Source organism: Melopsittacus undulatus, chromosome 12 (genome assembly GCF_012275295.1).
Source record: "Melopsittacus undulatus isolate bMelUnd1 chromosome 12, bMelUnd1.mat.Z, whole genome shotgun sequence".
In the NCBI taxonomy this organism is placed as follows: Eukaryota; Metazoa; Chordata; class Aves; order Psittaciformes; family Psittaculidae; genus Melopsittacus; species Melopsittacus undulatus.
In genome coordinates, this window is record NC_047538.1 from 18,062,818 (window position 1) to 18,078,453 (window position 15,636).

At 47.6% G+C, this 15,636-nt stretch overlaps 1 protein-coding gene across 1 annotated transcript in view; it reads left to right on the top strand.

Annotated features, from left to right (window-relative positions):
- The window catches only part of TTC28 (tetratricopeptide repeat domain 28), a 114,128-nt gene extending 99,856 nt beyond the window's left edge, over nucleotides 1-14,272 (top strand). The window contains exons 14-21 of the mRNA XM_005147712.4: nucleotides 509-688; nucleotides 1,173-1,893; nucleotides 2,321-2,445; nucleotides 3,503-3,734; nucleotides 4,147-4,223; nucleotides 7,102-7,231; nucleotides 8,316-8,423; nucleotides 8,879-14,272. Coding sequence (XP_005147769.1) covers nucleotides 509-688; nucleotides 1,173-1,893; nucleotides 2,321-2,445; nucleotides 3,503-3,734; nucleotides 4,147-4,223; nucleotides 7,102-7,231; nucleotides 8,316-8,423; nucleotides 8,879-10,506 — 3,201 coding nt within the window. The 3' untranslated portion in view covers nucleotides 10,507-14,272. The remainder of the gene's footprint in view (nucleotides 1-508; nucleotides 689-1,172; nucleotides 1,894-2,320; nucleotides 2,446-3,502; nucleotides 3,735-4,146; nucleotides 4,224-7,101; nucleotides 7,232-8,315; nucleotides 8,424-8,878) is intronic.
- Nucleotides 14,273-15,636: the final 1,364 nt, after the last annotated feature.

Below are 15,636 nucleotides of genomic sequence, written 5' to 3' on the forward strand. Positions count from 1 at the left end.
CAGCTTGGGGATTGTATCTGAAGTGTGGTTTTCACTTGGTCTTTCCAGAGGGTGAGATGGGCTGTGTTGTAAGGTGAAAGCCAGGGACCTTGAATGCTGTGTTGGTGGATCCTGGTGTGAACCCCACTTGTTCCATGTAAGGAACTACTAGTTTGAAATGCAGTATCAGAAAAAAATATTCCCTTTCAAAGGATAAGATGATAATAATACTGACAAGACATTGGTGGTTGGCGTTCACAATGATTTTGTGCTGCAGCAGGAGCTGCTGTGTGGGGTCTGTGCAGCCTCTCAGTGCATTCAGGGCTTGTTCATCTCAGTGTGGTTGTTTGTGCAGAGATGAGCACAGCCCAGATGTAGAGATGTGTCCACTTCAGTGTGGGTTCATCTGTCACATCTGTGGTCACATGGAGTGTAATTCGGATGTGGGTATTTTCAAACCTTGGGAAGCGCAGGTGGGGCACTGGTTGGAGTGAAAGGACTGAGCTGATTCTTTCTCTCCTCTTTCTAGGGTTTGATGCATTCCAGTGGGCCTGTTGGCCGCCACCGCCAACTGATCCTGGTTCTGGAGGGAGAACTGTACCTCATTCCTTTTGCTCTCCTGAAGGGCAGTTCTTCCAATGAGTACCTCTATGAGCGCTTCAGCCTCATTGCAGTGCCATCCATCCAGTCGCTGAATCCCAGCTCCAAGGTCTGACATTGCCTTATAATGAATCCTCACTCTCGTAGAACCTCTCCTGTGGGGTGCAGGTTCCTACATGTGCTAGTAAAGCAGCAGCCAGGCACAAGAACAGAAGCCCCAAATGTGCTGCCTTGCCAAGGCACTCCCAGCCCTGGTGAGAGTGTTGAGCACCTCAGCTGTGAAGTAGTTGGGGGGCTGGAATCTTCTTTGTGCTGTAAGCTCTGCTACAGCCCTCAAAGGGACCTGGGCTAAGGCTGTTGCTTTCTGTTCTTACCTATCTGTTCACCCAAGATGTTGGGATAGAAATCCTGACTGGGCTCAAGAGCAGATGTTCCTTGGAATAGTTAAATGGAAGAAACTAAAGAAACGCAAAGGGGTTGTTTTTGTATGTAAGACAACCAGTCTCCTGTTTAGAGCCAAAGAGACAGGCTGTTTCATTGCCAGCACCATAACAAACAGATCTTTGAACCCCATTTTTTCTTTCTCTCTGTAGTCCCATGCAAGGAAGAATACTTCTGCTTACTCCAGTTCTACCTCAATGGCAGCTGTCATAGGAAATCCCAAGCTCCCTTCAGCAGTTATGGACAGGTGGCTATGGGGACCTATGCCCTCTGCAGAGGAGGAAGCATATATGGTGTCTGAGCTACTCAGCTGCCAGCCCTTAGTTGGCTCTGCTGCAACTAAAGAGAGGGTCATGAGTGCCCTCACTCAGGCAGAATGTGTCCATTTTGCAACCCATGTCTCCTGGAAACTGGCTGCTTTGGTCCTGACACCCAACACTGACAGCACTCCAGCCAGCAGCAAGAATTCTTTTGGGAATCCCTACACAATCCCAGAATCCCTTCGGATGCAGGATGATGCCAGTGATGTGGAGAGCATTTCGGACTGCCCTCCTCTGCAGGAGTTTCTGCTTACAGCAGCTGATGTCCTGGATCTGCGGCTTCCTGTCAAATTAGTGGTTCTTGGCTCCTACCAAGAATCCAACAGCAAAGTCACTGCTGATGGAGTCATTGGTTTGACAAGAGCATTCCTGGCTGCTGGGGCTCAGTGTGTCCTAGTGTCACTCTGGCCTGTTCCTGTGGCTGCTTCCAAAATGTTTGTGCATGCCTTCTATTCCTCCCTTTTAAATGGGATGAAAGCCAGTGCAGCCCTTGGAGAAGCAATGAAAACCGTACAGGGCAGCAAGCAGTTCTCCCATCCATCCAACTGGGCAGGTAGGAAGAATCTGCTTTTGAAAAGACAGGTTTCTAGTTGCTGTTACACTAGATTGTTTGATTTAAGCAAGGAGCAGTGCCACCAGGTAGCTGGGAGTAGCATGTGTCCTGTGCTCCCCCAGAATTCAGTCCTGCTTTAAAGGACTCCTGGAGCATGCTAGGACAAGTTTAGCTGCAATAGTGTTTTTTCATTTGCTTGAACAGGAAAACACTATTGACTTAATAGAGGAGGACATGTAAGAAGCATCTAGAAGCTTTCTGGAAGTTCAGTCTATGAGACCAGGCAGGGAGCTGCTCTGTTAAAAGAGGATCACTCTGCTGAGCGCAGTGAAAACCATTGGTCTGAGAGGGTGGAGGATATTGCTTCTATTTTGAACATTGTCCATAACAAAAGGAGATTGACTGTCTCTTACTCTGAATCCTGCAGGCTTCATGCTAATTGGGAGTGATATGAAGCTGAACAGCCCTTCTTCACTAGTAGGACAGGCCCTGACTGAGATTCTGCAGCACCCCGACAGAGCACGAGATGCTCTGCGTGTCCTGCTACATCTGGTAAGAGGAAGAAAACCACGGGCATGGTGAAGGGCATTGCCAATGTAGCCGTGAGATAATGTTACCTGTGGATATGCATCCTGTAAATCATGAATAGGAAGAGAAACACCCTGATGTGCAGCCACTTCCACTTGAATATGCACATTCAGTCCCTCTCCCTTACCATAAGGTAGTCTCCTGTGAAAACTCTGGATCAGTGTGGGAAGACTTGGACACCTGATTAAGTGTCCGGAGAAAAAGAGGCAAAGTAAGTGAAGTCTTACATTGTATTGTGACGAGACCCTCCCCAGGCCCATCCAGCTTGCTTTAGCTGTTGAAGTGGGTCTCTGCTTTAGAAATGAGGTAATTGTTTGGGTTAATTGTTTCTAAAGAAAACTAGCTCTGAATATTGCAGGCATGGAAGTGCAGAGCAGTGTCTGCTGCCTCATTGCATGCTTGGAAGGCAAGAGGCATTTTTATCCCCATCTGTGCCAGTAGCCTGTTGTGGGGAGCAGCCAGGCTGAAGCCAGACTGCCAGATGGCTAGAACAATCTTTCATGACTTTTAATACTTGTCTTTCCAACGTCTCTTCTGTGGTCCCACAAGAATGTGGAGTATCCATAGGATGAGGGAAACCTGCAAATACTGCTAGTGCTCCCAGTTGCTGAGTTTTGTGGACACACATCTCTGCTGTTTACCATGTAGCTACAGGCTCTTGATTGGTGATAAGAAGTGGCTGTGAGAGATGGGAGTCTGAACATGAGATCTTTTAGGGAGAAATGCAGCTGCCAGGCTTAGGGGAAACTGTCACAGACAAACTGGTACTTAGTTTCCTGTGACATTACCTTCCCCAGCATCCCAGAGAGCACTGACATTCATTACAGTGGTTTTAGAGCTGTGAGTGCCAAGTTACTGGAGCCTGTTTTCAAGAGCACTAACATCCTTTTGTGTAAAACAGGCATGCTCAACCATGCGTTTGCTGTCTCTCAACCTGCTGTTCCTGCCTTCTCACTGTGTAGAAAGAATCAGTTAACAAAAATCTCTTCTAAAATAACCTAATGCTGTATTTTCCCCAAAGGTGGAGAAATCATTGCAGCGAATCCAGAACGGGCAGCACAACTCCATGTATACCTCCCAGCAAAGTGTGGAGAATAAAGTGGGTGGCATCCCAGGCTGGCAGGCACTCCTCACCGCGGTAGGATTTCGGCTGGACCCTCCAGCCAGTGGCCTGCCAGCAGCAGTGTTCTTCCCAACCTCTGACCCTGGTGACCGGCTGCAGCAGTGCAGCACCACCATACAGTCCCTCCTAGGTAAGAGCAGGCCAGCATGGGCTCTGTCCAAGCAGACATCAACCTTCCCCTGCCTTCCTGTGATGCAAGCTGTAAACCACTGATGTTTTACATCAATGAAGTATTTAGCAGGGTAAAAGTTCTGACAGTGCTTACTGAAAACTTTGCCATAGATGGGAACCACTTACTCCTGGGTCCAGTATCTGAGAAACGTGAAGTGACCATTTCTTTCTCCCTGCTCTCAGTCAGAAAATGTATGATCAGATGCAAAGTGGAAAAACCTTTTGCTTTCTGGAAGTTGCTGCTCTCCTGGTCAGTGACGTGGGGCAGAGTTTAGAAATTAGCTGAGTCTGTGTTGTGTTCAGTTTTGTTGCATGTCTAGTAGTCAAGAGACAGATGCTGAACAATCCCTGTTTCTGCTGATGTTTTTCAGGTTTGCCTAACCCTGCACTTCAGGCACTTTGTAAGCTTATCACAGCTTCAGAAACAGGAGAACAGCTTATCAACAGGGTGAGTTGGGAAGTTTTCCCACAGTACCAGTTTCTGAATGGTTCCTCAGAAACACCCAGAATGGTTTATGCCCAGATTGGTTGACCCAGAGCTCAATGAGACCTCAGGGTTGAAATTCCAAACTTACCTGTTTGTGTGAATGGAAGTCTGTGTCCAGAAGAGAAAGATGCAGGTATATCACTGGGGCTGCATGGCCTTGAGCCTCCCCATTCAGTGACAGAAGTGAAAACATGATACCTACTGCAGTGAGGGGGAAGCAAAATACGGGAAATGAGTGGCAGAACCACTAATTGCTATTTGGCCATCCTGTCTAGGGCCCGTGTTGGCTGGTCTTTCTCCACTGTAATTACCAAAGTCCCAAGGTACTGTTGACTTTGGACAATGCAAGGTCTGTCAGAAAACTTGCTGAGCCTATGCTGCTCCTGGTGTGCATGCTCATAGCTCTGCTGACGGGATCACTGCCTTCAGAAGGAAGGCAGTGGGACTCCTCCCTGCTCCCCACAATCTCTTTCACTTTCCTCCCTCTCTCCAGTCTCTCCAGCATGCCTAGCTTAACCCTTCCCTGTGCCACCAGCCTGGCTGGCTTTCCAGTACATGTTTCTTACTGTCCTGATTGCTCCTCAAATGACATTTATCTTGATTGATTGCCTGCTCTACTGAATGAGCACACTGCACAGAGCAAATGGGGGCACAGCTCACCTTTCTTTTCCCCTTCACCATGCAGAAGTGTTCTAGGGAAGTTCCGTGGTGGGTAGCTGGAATTATCTCTGTAGCTTCAGAAGACTTCCCTTCATTATATTGTGTTGTCTGTCTTAACAACACACAAAACAAGAGCCCCAGCTTTGCTGTTACCCACTAAGAGGCCTGTTTTGTCAATCCATGATACTGAGTCTGCTTCAAGGAAAGGGTTTTTTGTTATGATCTGTAGTAGTGCACAGGGTATTTTTTATGGCTTCTCCTTCATGGTAGTTTGCTTTCTTGCCTTGGCTCTTTTTGTCAGTGCCTGAGACTTCTGTGGTTGAGTAACAGGATTATATTTCCCTTAGTGCCACCAGAGGGAGGCTCAGAGTTGAAGGGATATGATGAGGAGAAAACATTCCAATAAATCCAAATGTGTTAGTGTCCATGAGATTACTTCACAATTGCCTTCTTGCCTCAGCTTATTTAATCACCCAAGGAAAAGCATTTAGGTGGCTGAACACAACTAACAAAAGATGCAGTCATGGTTCCTCAGCTGCTCCATGCAGTAAATGCTGGCAGGGTGTTGCTCTGGTTTTGCAGATGTTCCCCTGTAGCCCAAGCCCCAGACAGAATTTCCTTTGCAGTTATCCAGCTACAGGCTGGGGGTGTTTCAGCTGAGCCCTCCCTTTCCCTGCCACTGCTGCCATTCTTCCCCTCCCTCCTCTCTGCAGCTCAGATGTGAGCAGCTCCAGCTCTGCCTGTCCCAGAGGAGAGGAGACTTTGTTCAAACCCAAAACATGGTGACCAGTCAGGCAGTGGCTGGTGCTCACCCTTTCTCCTGTGTGGGTGATGGGTATCCTACGGGAGCAGCTCTTGGTATTCATGAAGCAGCAAGGCAGGGAGCCTGGTCTTTTGCTCTGAATAGAAAATGTTTATCTGTAGTGCAAGGCAGAAGGTAGGAACCAAAGAGAAGCACTTTAGCACCACCACATGTGCAAGGAAAAGTTAGGGATTGCCAATAATGTATCCCAGGGAAAACAAGAGAAGAGCTTGTTTTATGTTCAGCTTTCTGGCAGAACATGGGTTGGCCTGAGTGTGCCTGTTGGAGCTGGTTGTGATCTGGACACTCCCAGATTCCAGCTGCCTGTTCCCACGCTGTTGGACTCCTGATTCACAGCTGAGGCCACTTCCATTGCTCTCTTCTTCCTATGGATAGTGCATCTTGCAGTCAGGATGCTGGTTTGCATGTGGATATGTCACTGCAGGGCTCCCAGTCACAGGCATTGTGTAGCACAGAATAACCTGTGTTCTTTCTTTTCTCCTCTCTTTTCCTTTCTTGTTATCTGCTGCCCGAAGGCTGTTAAAAATATGGTGGGAATGGTGAGTATTACACTGGGGGATGCCACAGCTGTGCAGGGTAGAATGACTCAGTCACTGCAGACCCATTTCACTCTGCTTCAGAGTTCCTGCTTTCAGGCCTGCAATTTTCTCCATGTCCTGCTGTGGGAAAAAGACCATGCAAGCTTGTGTGGGTTGTAAGAGATGGGTGGTCCTGAGGTTAGCTGGTCCCTCATTAATGATTTTCCATCCTTCCTGCCCTGGTTGTGTTTTTGAATAATATGGAATCCTGGCACCTTAATTTGTGTCACATCTTCATAAACACATTTCTTTTCTACTTTGCTACTCCTGTCCCTTGGGCACAGTTGAGAAACTTCTTTCCTGGAGGCCATGGAGGTATTAGGAAAGTCTTCCATGGTTTCATATGACTTGCTCTGCCCAGTTAAATGCTGAGAAGGAGTTTCCTGGGACTTGCATAAGGAGTACAGCTCAGTCGTGGAGTGGGCTTTGATATATTTCTGTGAGCAGCCCCAAAACATCTCTTTGCTTTTCTTTCAATTCACAGGTGTTCCTCCTATGCTTCTTGCTCAATTTCCACTGGCCACACACTTCCCCCCTCTCCCTTCCCCCAGCCCTCACCCGTGTTCTGTCCCTGCCTTTGCTACTGTTCAAGTTTGTCCATTGTTGCTGTCCCCCCTGCCAGACCTTTTCGTCTCACTGTTCTTCTGTTCAGGAGCAGCAGCTGAGTACATGAATGTTCAGGGAAAGGGATATTTGCAGTGCATTACCTAGGCTGTGATGTCAGAAAAGCAGTGGTGTGATTGTAAGCAATGGCTAATGTTTGTATTGTTATCTTCAGCTGCATCAAGTCCTGGTTCAACTTCAGGCAGGTGAGAAGGAGCAAGATTTCTCCTCTGCACCAATCCAGGTTTCCATCAGTGTCCAGCTCTGGAGGCTACCCGGCTGTCATGAGTTCCTGGCAGCTCTAGGTAGGAGAACACTTCTTTCCACTGTCTTCTTAAAACTATAGAACTATTGCTAGTGTCTCATATGATGACATCAAGTAGTGATGAGACTCTCAGCTTTAGACTTGTTTGTCTGGGTGCTCTTTGGTACTTGCATCCCTGGGTGTGACACCTGCCTGCTCAGTCCATCTCAGTTCATACCCACAGGGCTCTCTTGCTCACTGCCTGGCCAGTGATAAGGGGCGTTTTTCTCTCATGCACCAAAACATCTCCCGAGTCAGCAGAACATGGATTTCACGGCTGACAGCAGCTTGGTATTGTCAAGTTGGTTTAACCCATTTTTGTTTCAGGATCCTGTTCTCCTCTTGTTTCTAACACATACTTTCGAGCTTGCTTCTTGCCTTCTGCCTGAAGCAAACTAATCATTACTTTCACAGAGAAACCTGTGCAGTCAGCAGGGGTAGGACATACCAGGGTGATTCTGTGTACCAGGGTCTACATCCTGCAGGAAAGACATGTGAGAACTAAATAGCAAACTAGATTTTATTCTGGTTTGGACATTGCTTAGAGTTAGTAAAAAGGCATTAGCAGGAAGAGACATCCAAGAAGACTGCATGAGGAGCTTGTAGAAGCTAGGCATCATTACTTACATACAGCCATGCCTCCTGCAGCCCAGCCTTTGTTTGCCAAATTCCAAGGCCTGCAGTCTTCTCCAGACTAGTTTCTGTGAGAAAGCTTTGGATTGATGAATGGTGGGAGCATGGGGGACACTGTCCCCTGTATGTCATTCTCCAGTGACTCCAAATAATTCTCAAGTTAAAAAGTACAGAGTAGTGTATTTTGTCTGTCAGTTTGGACAGGAGTGCTCATGTGTATGTGTTCACAGTCCAGCACTATAAAGCTCCCAGCACCTGGTGGAGAAGTGCTAAGTAGTAATAAATGGTAATAAAAGCAAACCCACAAAGTGTAAATTGCAGCGCAGTGTCATCATTCCAGGACACTGCAGGATCTCAGCTCTCTTTGATCCATCTGTGTTACAAATGAGTTTACACTTGTTTAAGATGCTGGGTCTTTCTGAGGTTATTTTCTGCTTCATGTTCCACTACAGGTTTTGACCTTTGTGAAGTTGGCCAGGAGGAGGTGATTCTGAAAACTGGGAAACAAGCTAACAGGAGGACCGTGCACTTTGCCCTACAATCCTTGCTGGCACTTTTTGGTAAAGCTACTTACAGTAGTTGTTTCTCCTGTATTGTCTGACAATTTCATCAGAGAAACCTCACACTCCTGCCTTTTGCAGAGATCACACACATACCCTACAGACTGTAGGTCATACAACAGCAAGTGTGGTTTTTATATGGGAAACAAGCACTAAGATTCGGCTGAGGCCAGAGCTGGGAATACAGTCCAGCAGCTGGAGGATGTAGAATTCTTGAGTTTGAGATGTGAAATGAGAATGAATTGACAAGTTTCACCTCAGGTGCCTGCACTGAGCTTCCTGCCTGTGTATTTCTCAGGCTGTGCAGCTTTTTTTTTCACCTACATAGCAGTTGGGTTTTCTGAAGTAGCACAGACTCTGAGGGTATGTTTTGTAGCATTTCCTCTAACAAGTTTGGTTGGTTTTACTGTGTGTCTAGGGGCATGTTTGTACATGTTTCTTTTCTTCTATTTTAGATTCCACGGAGCTGCCTAAGCGCCTTAGCCTGGACAGTTCCTCATCATTAGAGTCACTGGCTTCTGCTCAGTCTATTTCCAACCCCATACCCCAGTATCAAAACCCTCCATTCTCCCCTACTTGTCCAGACAGCATTGCATCAGATGCCATTTCTGTGTATAGCCTGAGCTCCATTGCTTCTTCCATGAGTTTTGTTTCCAAGCCAGAGAGCATGGCAGATGGTGTGGGACACAGAGGGCGCCAGGACTATGAGAAACCCAAGCACATCTATCCACATAGGTCTGCAGGACAGAGCCAGTTGTCACCACAGAGCAGCACTGTAGTCAGCAAAGATGAGGAAGAGTATGAAGGTTTTTCTATAATCAGCAACGAGCCTTTGGCCAGTTACCAAGAAAACATAAAACCAAGATTTTCCCCTGATCACAAAGAGTCCAAAACTGGTCAGACTGGAGGCATTAAAGAGTCTGTCAACTCCAAAGGGAGCATAAGTACCCCACATTCTCCTGTTAAAATGACTCTTATTCCCAGTCCAAATTCACCTTTCCAAAAGGTTGGGAAACTTGCAAGTTCTGATACTGGGGAATCTGACCAGTCTAGCACTGAGACTGACAGCACTGTCAAATCCCAGGAGGACAGTAATCCAAAGCTTGATCCGCAGGAGTTGGCCCAAAAAATTCTGGAGGAAACTCAGAGTCACCTCATTGCTGTTGAACGTCTTCAGAGGAGCAGCAGCCAGATAAGCAAGAGCAACAGTTCTGATGATGGGGCTCCCAGCCCAGTGGGTGCATCCACATTCAGATCTTCAGAGACGAGCGCGTTCAGTCGACCCATCAGCTCTAGCCAGAAGAATCAGTCTTCACCTCTTGCAATGAAACCAAAGCCTCCCACAAGGAGTTCATCCCTTCAGAAAGTGAGTTCTGGCTATAACAGCCCCACAACTTCAGAGATGTCAAACAAAGAAGGCACAGGCCAGTACAGTGGGCAGCCATCTCCAAGTTGTGATTCACATGCATCCTTAACTGAGCAGCCTCACTTCAAACTCAAGTACCCCAGCTCTCCCTACAGTGCTCATATTTCTAAATCACCCAGAAATATCTCTCCGAGCTCAGGGCATCAGTCTCCGGGTGGCAGCACTCCATCTCCTGCTCTTTCTTACTCCTCAGCTGGTTCTGCTCGCTCAAGTCCAGCTGATGCTCCAGACATAGACAAGTTGAAAATGGCTGCCATTGACGAAAAAGTGCAAGCAATTCACAACTTAAAGATGTTCTGGCAAAGCAGTCCTCACCACTCCCCTGGCCCCGTAAAGATTCTGCGAGGGGCTCCTGGAACAATGACTTCTAAGAAAGATGTCCTCAGTTTGCTCAATTTATCTCCACGGCACAGGAAAGAAGAAAGTGTCGATAAGCTGGAACTAAAGGACCTGTCTATTGAGCAACACCTTGCTGCTTCTCCACAAAAGAACCCTCCAAATGGGCACAAGCGCTCTGAAACTACCGGAGCAGTGACACCGACTCACTCCCCAGCTCCCAGCAGCACTCCAGGCACCACGCGCCCTGTGAGGCTGCCATCTGGGAACGGTTATAAATTCCTGTCACCAGGAAGATTTTTTCCTTCCTCCAAATGTTGAAAAATCTCTTGAGTACCAGCTGATAACTCACAATCTGTTCAAGTATCTGCTTCTGCCCACTTGCCTTTATCAGTACAGAACCATTATCTACGAAGCCATGGTCATACCCGCAATTGGCAATGCACAGGAACGTGACAGATTGGCCCCGTCTGTCACTGTGCAGGAACACGGGCTCTACACAGATGGGTTTTGGTTTCCCTTATCAGACCTTGGCCAGACTCACTTGGTAATAGGTTCTATGTAGCGTTCAGTATTAGCAGCAACAGGTCCAATGAATCTAGTTGTCTGTTCATAAAACACTAGTTTTTAAGCCACGTACTTGTATTTCTTAACCTAACAGGAGGTATTACAGCAGTCCTTTTTACAGAAATTATACATATCAGGGATCAGAGAGGAGGCAGAACTTCATGTATACCACAGACATATGCACAGGCTTCTGCCTGGAGAAGTACAAGCCATTTATTTGATTGCTTTTGAAGGCTGTCAGAGAGGACAAGATAACATAACCACATCTCTGCCAAGTTAGCCAAGCATGAGAAATTGCTGGCAGTAAAAGTCCGTAGCAGCATGATACTGGCAGTTCTCTTGCATCATTTAGAGGCTGGTGAAACAAAGGCAAGAGGACAGAAGTGCCACATTCTAAAACCTGCATCTCAGGTAACCTTTTCCTGAGGGGAAACCATTCAGGTGCTATTTTGCTGGTTGGTCTGCTCAAAAAGAAGTTTGGGGCATAGTGAGCAGGGTGAGCCTCAGCGGGAGGTGGGAGGTGTGTGTCAGACAGACGAGCTCTGGTTTTCCTGAGTGCTCTGATCTCTGGCTCACAGCGTTATGACGGTAAAAGGTTCATCTTGGCAAATACTTGGGTAGCGCGGATGTCTTCTGTCTGCCAAGCATGCACAGGAAAGGGTTCCAGACACTGAAGCTCAGAGCGTTATTTATTTAGTAGGCAGGAGTGTGACATTAGTGTATGTGACTTAGGAATCACTTGACAAATAAATCCTTCTCTGGACCTGCTAAATCATTCCCCGTAGCTCATCATGGGAGTCTGCAAACTCCTCCCTGCTGTGGAAGCCAGTTTCTTTTGGAGCAGGTACACGGGTCTAAGCAGATGTCGGTGCGGTCCAAGCACGGACATGAGGCAACAGGCAGAGTGGCTGTAGGCAGAACCTGTGCACCCTCAGATCCCTGGAGAAAAGAGAACTAAGAGCACCCCAGATGGTGTGTGTGAACAGAGGTGTCCTGGGCTAGGCGGTGTTTGGGTGTTGTGGGGCAAGGTGAAGATTGTTTCTTTGAAGCGGCTGTTGAACACAGTGATGGAACCAGACTCAGAATGATATCTTACATGCACTGAAGACTGTGGGCAGGCGGTAGCATTAGCTCAGCCACCTGCACACTGAGATGGAGCAAGAATTTCACAGGCCGCGTGCTATGAAGTCGGAGCACTGGATCACCAAGGCTTTTGGGTTCTACTCTGCACTCCCAAAATTCGCTGAGTGACTGAAGCCTAATCACTTCACCTCTCCGTGCCTCGTCTTCCCTTTCTATCTAAATGGGGATAGTAATACTTACCTACCTACCTCACAGAGGTGATGTGAGGCTTAATTAGGCCCTGAGTTTTAGCTGGATCTTAAGTCAGCCTCTGGTTGTGGGACTGACCACCCGAATGGTGAGTGCAGTCAGCTCTGTAAACGTGCTGGGGCACGTTGCTGACACAGGTAATTGTTGCACTTACTATGTCTAGATGCTCTTCTTGAAAATATGGATCTGATCCTTTGTGATAGGGATCTTGGAGGAAAAGCATGATAGCAGGACAGAGGATTCAATTCTGATACCGGAATATAGCATTATGTAGGCTCAGTTACTCACAGTGCATATATCAAGTGCTTGCTTTGAGTATATTCCAGAATCCACTGGGTTTGGGAGAACATTTTCCTTTTTGCCATTGCAAGAAATTAGCACAAGCACTAAAGGCAAAGAATATAGGGCTGTGTTGTTACAGTCAGCTAACAAGGGATGGGTGATCACAAAAGTGTCAGTGCAGAAGAACAAAGACTAGTTTTTTGTTTACTCATATTATGCAATGTAGCAAAACAGCAGAGTAAATCTGTTCAACGCCTGTGATGCAAATTATGTGTCTGTATGTTACATCCCTCTGTGATGGTTTGGTGCTAAATACCATCTTTTTTGTCACTTGGCAGGAGAAATTAGGATAATGGGTGCAGCATCTGCCCCCCATGCAGTGACCCTGTGGTGGCCACCACACTACCTGGAGCCTTCCATGACCTGCTCTGTTTCTAACCAGCATAACTGTTGTGAAATGGCATCCCAGGAACACCCAGGATGGAAGTGGGCAGCTTTTTGTGCATAGCGACAGCAAATATTCCCTGTAGTGCTGCATAACATGCCAGAAATAAGCCTCTCTACTTGTAGCCTAATTCCATAACTAAAGAATCTTTTACTCTGTAGAAATTCCATGCTGCCATCCCCATGTTCCAGTGGGTTTCACACTGGCTCAGTTTTCAGACAAAGGTGCATCGGGGTGGGGGGTGGGACAGTTCCCTGGGTTTTTAGGGAGTGGGAAGCATTAGAAACAGGGAAGGGTTCAGATGTAGAGCAAGTTCAATATTTGGGGTATTGGTGTATAAATATGGAAGGTGTGTCACTAGAACAAGTCCTTTGGGAAATGAGTTTCCATTGACTTGCACAGGGCACTTCCATTGGCTTGATGAGAGCCATGAAGGTGCATGCTTACTCATGGCTGGGGACACTTCCCACACCTCGTGCCTCACTCCTCCACCCCCTGAATGAGAAATGACCCCTTTGTGAGGAAAAGAAGAATTTAATCAGGTTTGCCCAATATGTGGAGAAATTCAGGAAATTAAATACCATGTTCTCTGTTTGGTATTAGAATTCCTTCTGTGGAGTTTAAATGCGTTTGTTGATGTTGTATTTGTGCATGGTACAAGTGACAACACTGCTTAATACAGTGAGCAATAAGAATTAGGTGTTATCCACTTTCACACTAAACCTGCCACATGCAACCATTCCCCAAGGCCATAGAATCTATTTTAGTTTGGGTTTGTCCTGTACGTTTTACTGTGTGAGGTTACAGATTTTTTTATTGACTGTCTTTAGCTCCAGCTAAATGGGAACAGTAACAAGCTCTGACCAAATCCACTTTAATTTGATACTGGTTAGCCTGGACTCTGGCCTGGTACCGATTTTCCTTCTATTTAACCACACGTTACTTAAACAAGGGAACAGCATCGAAGGGGTGCTATAGCCACGTGCATCACTCTAGGCCACGTTTCCTTTCACTAGGTCAAACTTCTTAAGTGAACATCTTTAAGTTGCGGCATAGATCCAGGTGCACAAAAGTATCCGAACCTGTGAAGAGACTCTGGTGGCTGCTGGCTGGTGGTGGGGTTGGGTTTGGGTTGTGCTGCCCAGAGAGGCTGCAGAGGTGCGTGCAACACGTGGCCCTGTGGCTGCAGAACTCCAGGGCACATTGAGGACAGTGACTGTCAGCAGAGACGCTCCAAGCAGCAGCCCTTCAGCACTTGCTCTCCTTGTATGCAGTGTTAGCCATGTTTGGCCTATATGGACTTTCTTTGTAAATTAAAACTGTTTCCAGACAGCATTAAACTTTTTATATTATGAAATTTACCATGTAAAAAGATTTTCATATTTTTATTGAAATTGCTAAGGCATTTGGCCTTCTTCCTTTGTGATTTCTGTGTCTATTAAAGCATGAGTTCTCTCAGTACTTCAGTCTCGTGGTCTAGGATGGTGTTGGGAAAGAACTTGCTAGAACACTGTACCCTGCCCTGACCCCAGCTCGCTGGTCTGCTCCTCTGGCCTGTGATCTACATCGATCTACATCCTGTGGCAAAGTATGAGTAATTTGGGCTGCTGTGCTCGGTCTCCCCTGTGGCAGTGAGGGCTCATTGAGAACTTCCTCCTCTTTCTGTGGCAGAATGTTGAGTTCCTATTACAAACCAGGATTAGAAATTGCTTTTCCCTTGCAGGTGGTGGGAGCATCGGTATTTGCTCACTTGTTGGGCTGGAAGAGCTTCAAGGACCACTCGGTCCCTGTGTGCAGGGTTCCTGATGCAGCACTCTCGTGTTCTAATGCCACCGTTCCCCTCCCGTTTACACAAATCTGTGTTCAGCAGGCTCAGAGGGTCCAGTGCAGGGCCTGGTTGGGCTGCAGGGCTGCTGGGGGGGAAGCCTCCCCTCCACGTGCAGAGGCCGGGCAGGTGGGGTCTGCAATCAGCAGGAAGCAGCTACTCAGCTGTTGCTATCGATATAAACAAAGAGAAGGGGCTGGGGGAGAGCACACAGTGCAGCCATCTGAGCAAGCCAAGGGCAACTGTTGTCCATATGGGGAAGGAGCCGCAGCAAGGCCTGCACTCAGCTGGGACTTGGGAAAACCAAATACAGGAAGGTAGGGAGTGCTGGAGAACTTGGCCCTGTCACATCGCCCAGGCACAGCCCTGCCCTGGTCTTTTGGCAACGCTGAATTTTACCGAGTTTCTGCTCTCCTTTGGTAGAGTTGATGTGTAAATGCATCATCATCTCTAGCTGCTGGCAAACAACTTGGAGCAGATGGCTCCTGAAGGGAACAGGCAGGCAGGGGTGAGCCTGGAAGTAGGGAAAAGGATGCAATTTGGGAACATGGGCACTGTGTGGAGACAGCTGCTGAAACAGGAGACTCCAGCTGCAGAAATCCACCACCAATTCTCTGCAGAAGTGCATCAGGTTCCCATGAATTACACTTCTGGTTTCGGTCTGGAATCCAACACTGTGCTCTGGTATCCCAGAGGTCCCTACATAAAGACTTGGTGCTACCAGAGGCTCCCTGTTTGAACTCGGAGAAGCTCTGTGTATTTGCCTTCTGGGATCCAATGCCTCGGGTAAAGCTTTAGGCAGCTTCCCCTGTTTGTATGAATAGGAATGTGCTGGATAAAGGCAGCCGGGAGATGTGAAGGTTTCACCCTGTAGCGTGTCCCGCCCCTGCCACTCACTCGCGCGGAGCAGGGCTGGCTGCTGGGGCAGGGGCACCAGCACCCCAAGGGCCGCCGGCAGTTTCCACCCTCGGAGAGCAGCGTCTCGGGTTCTGGACGGGCT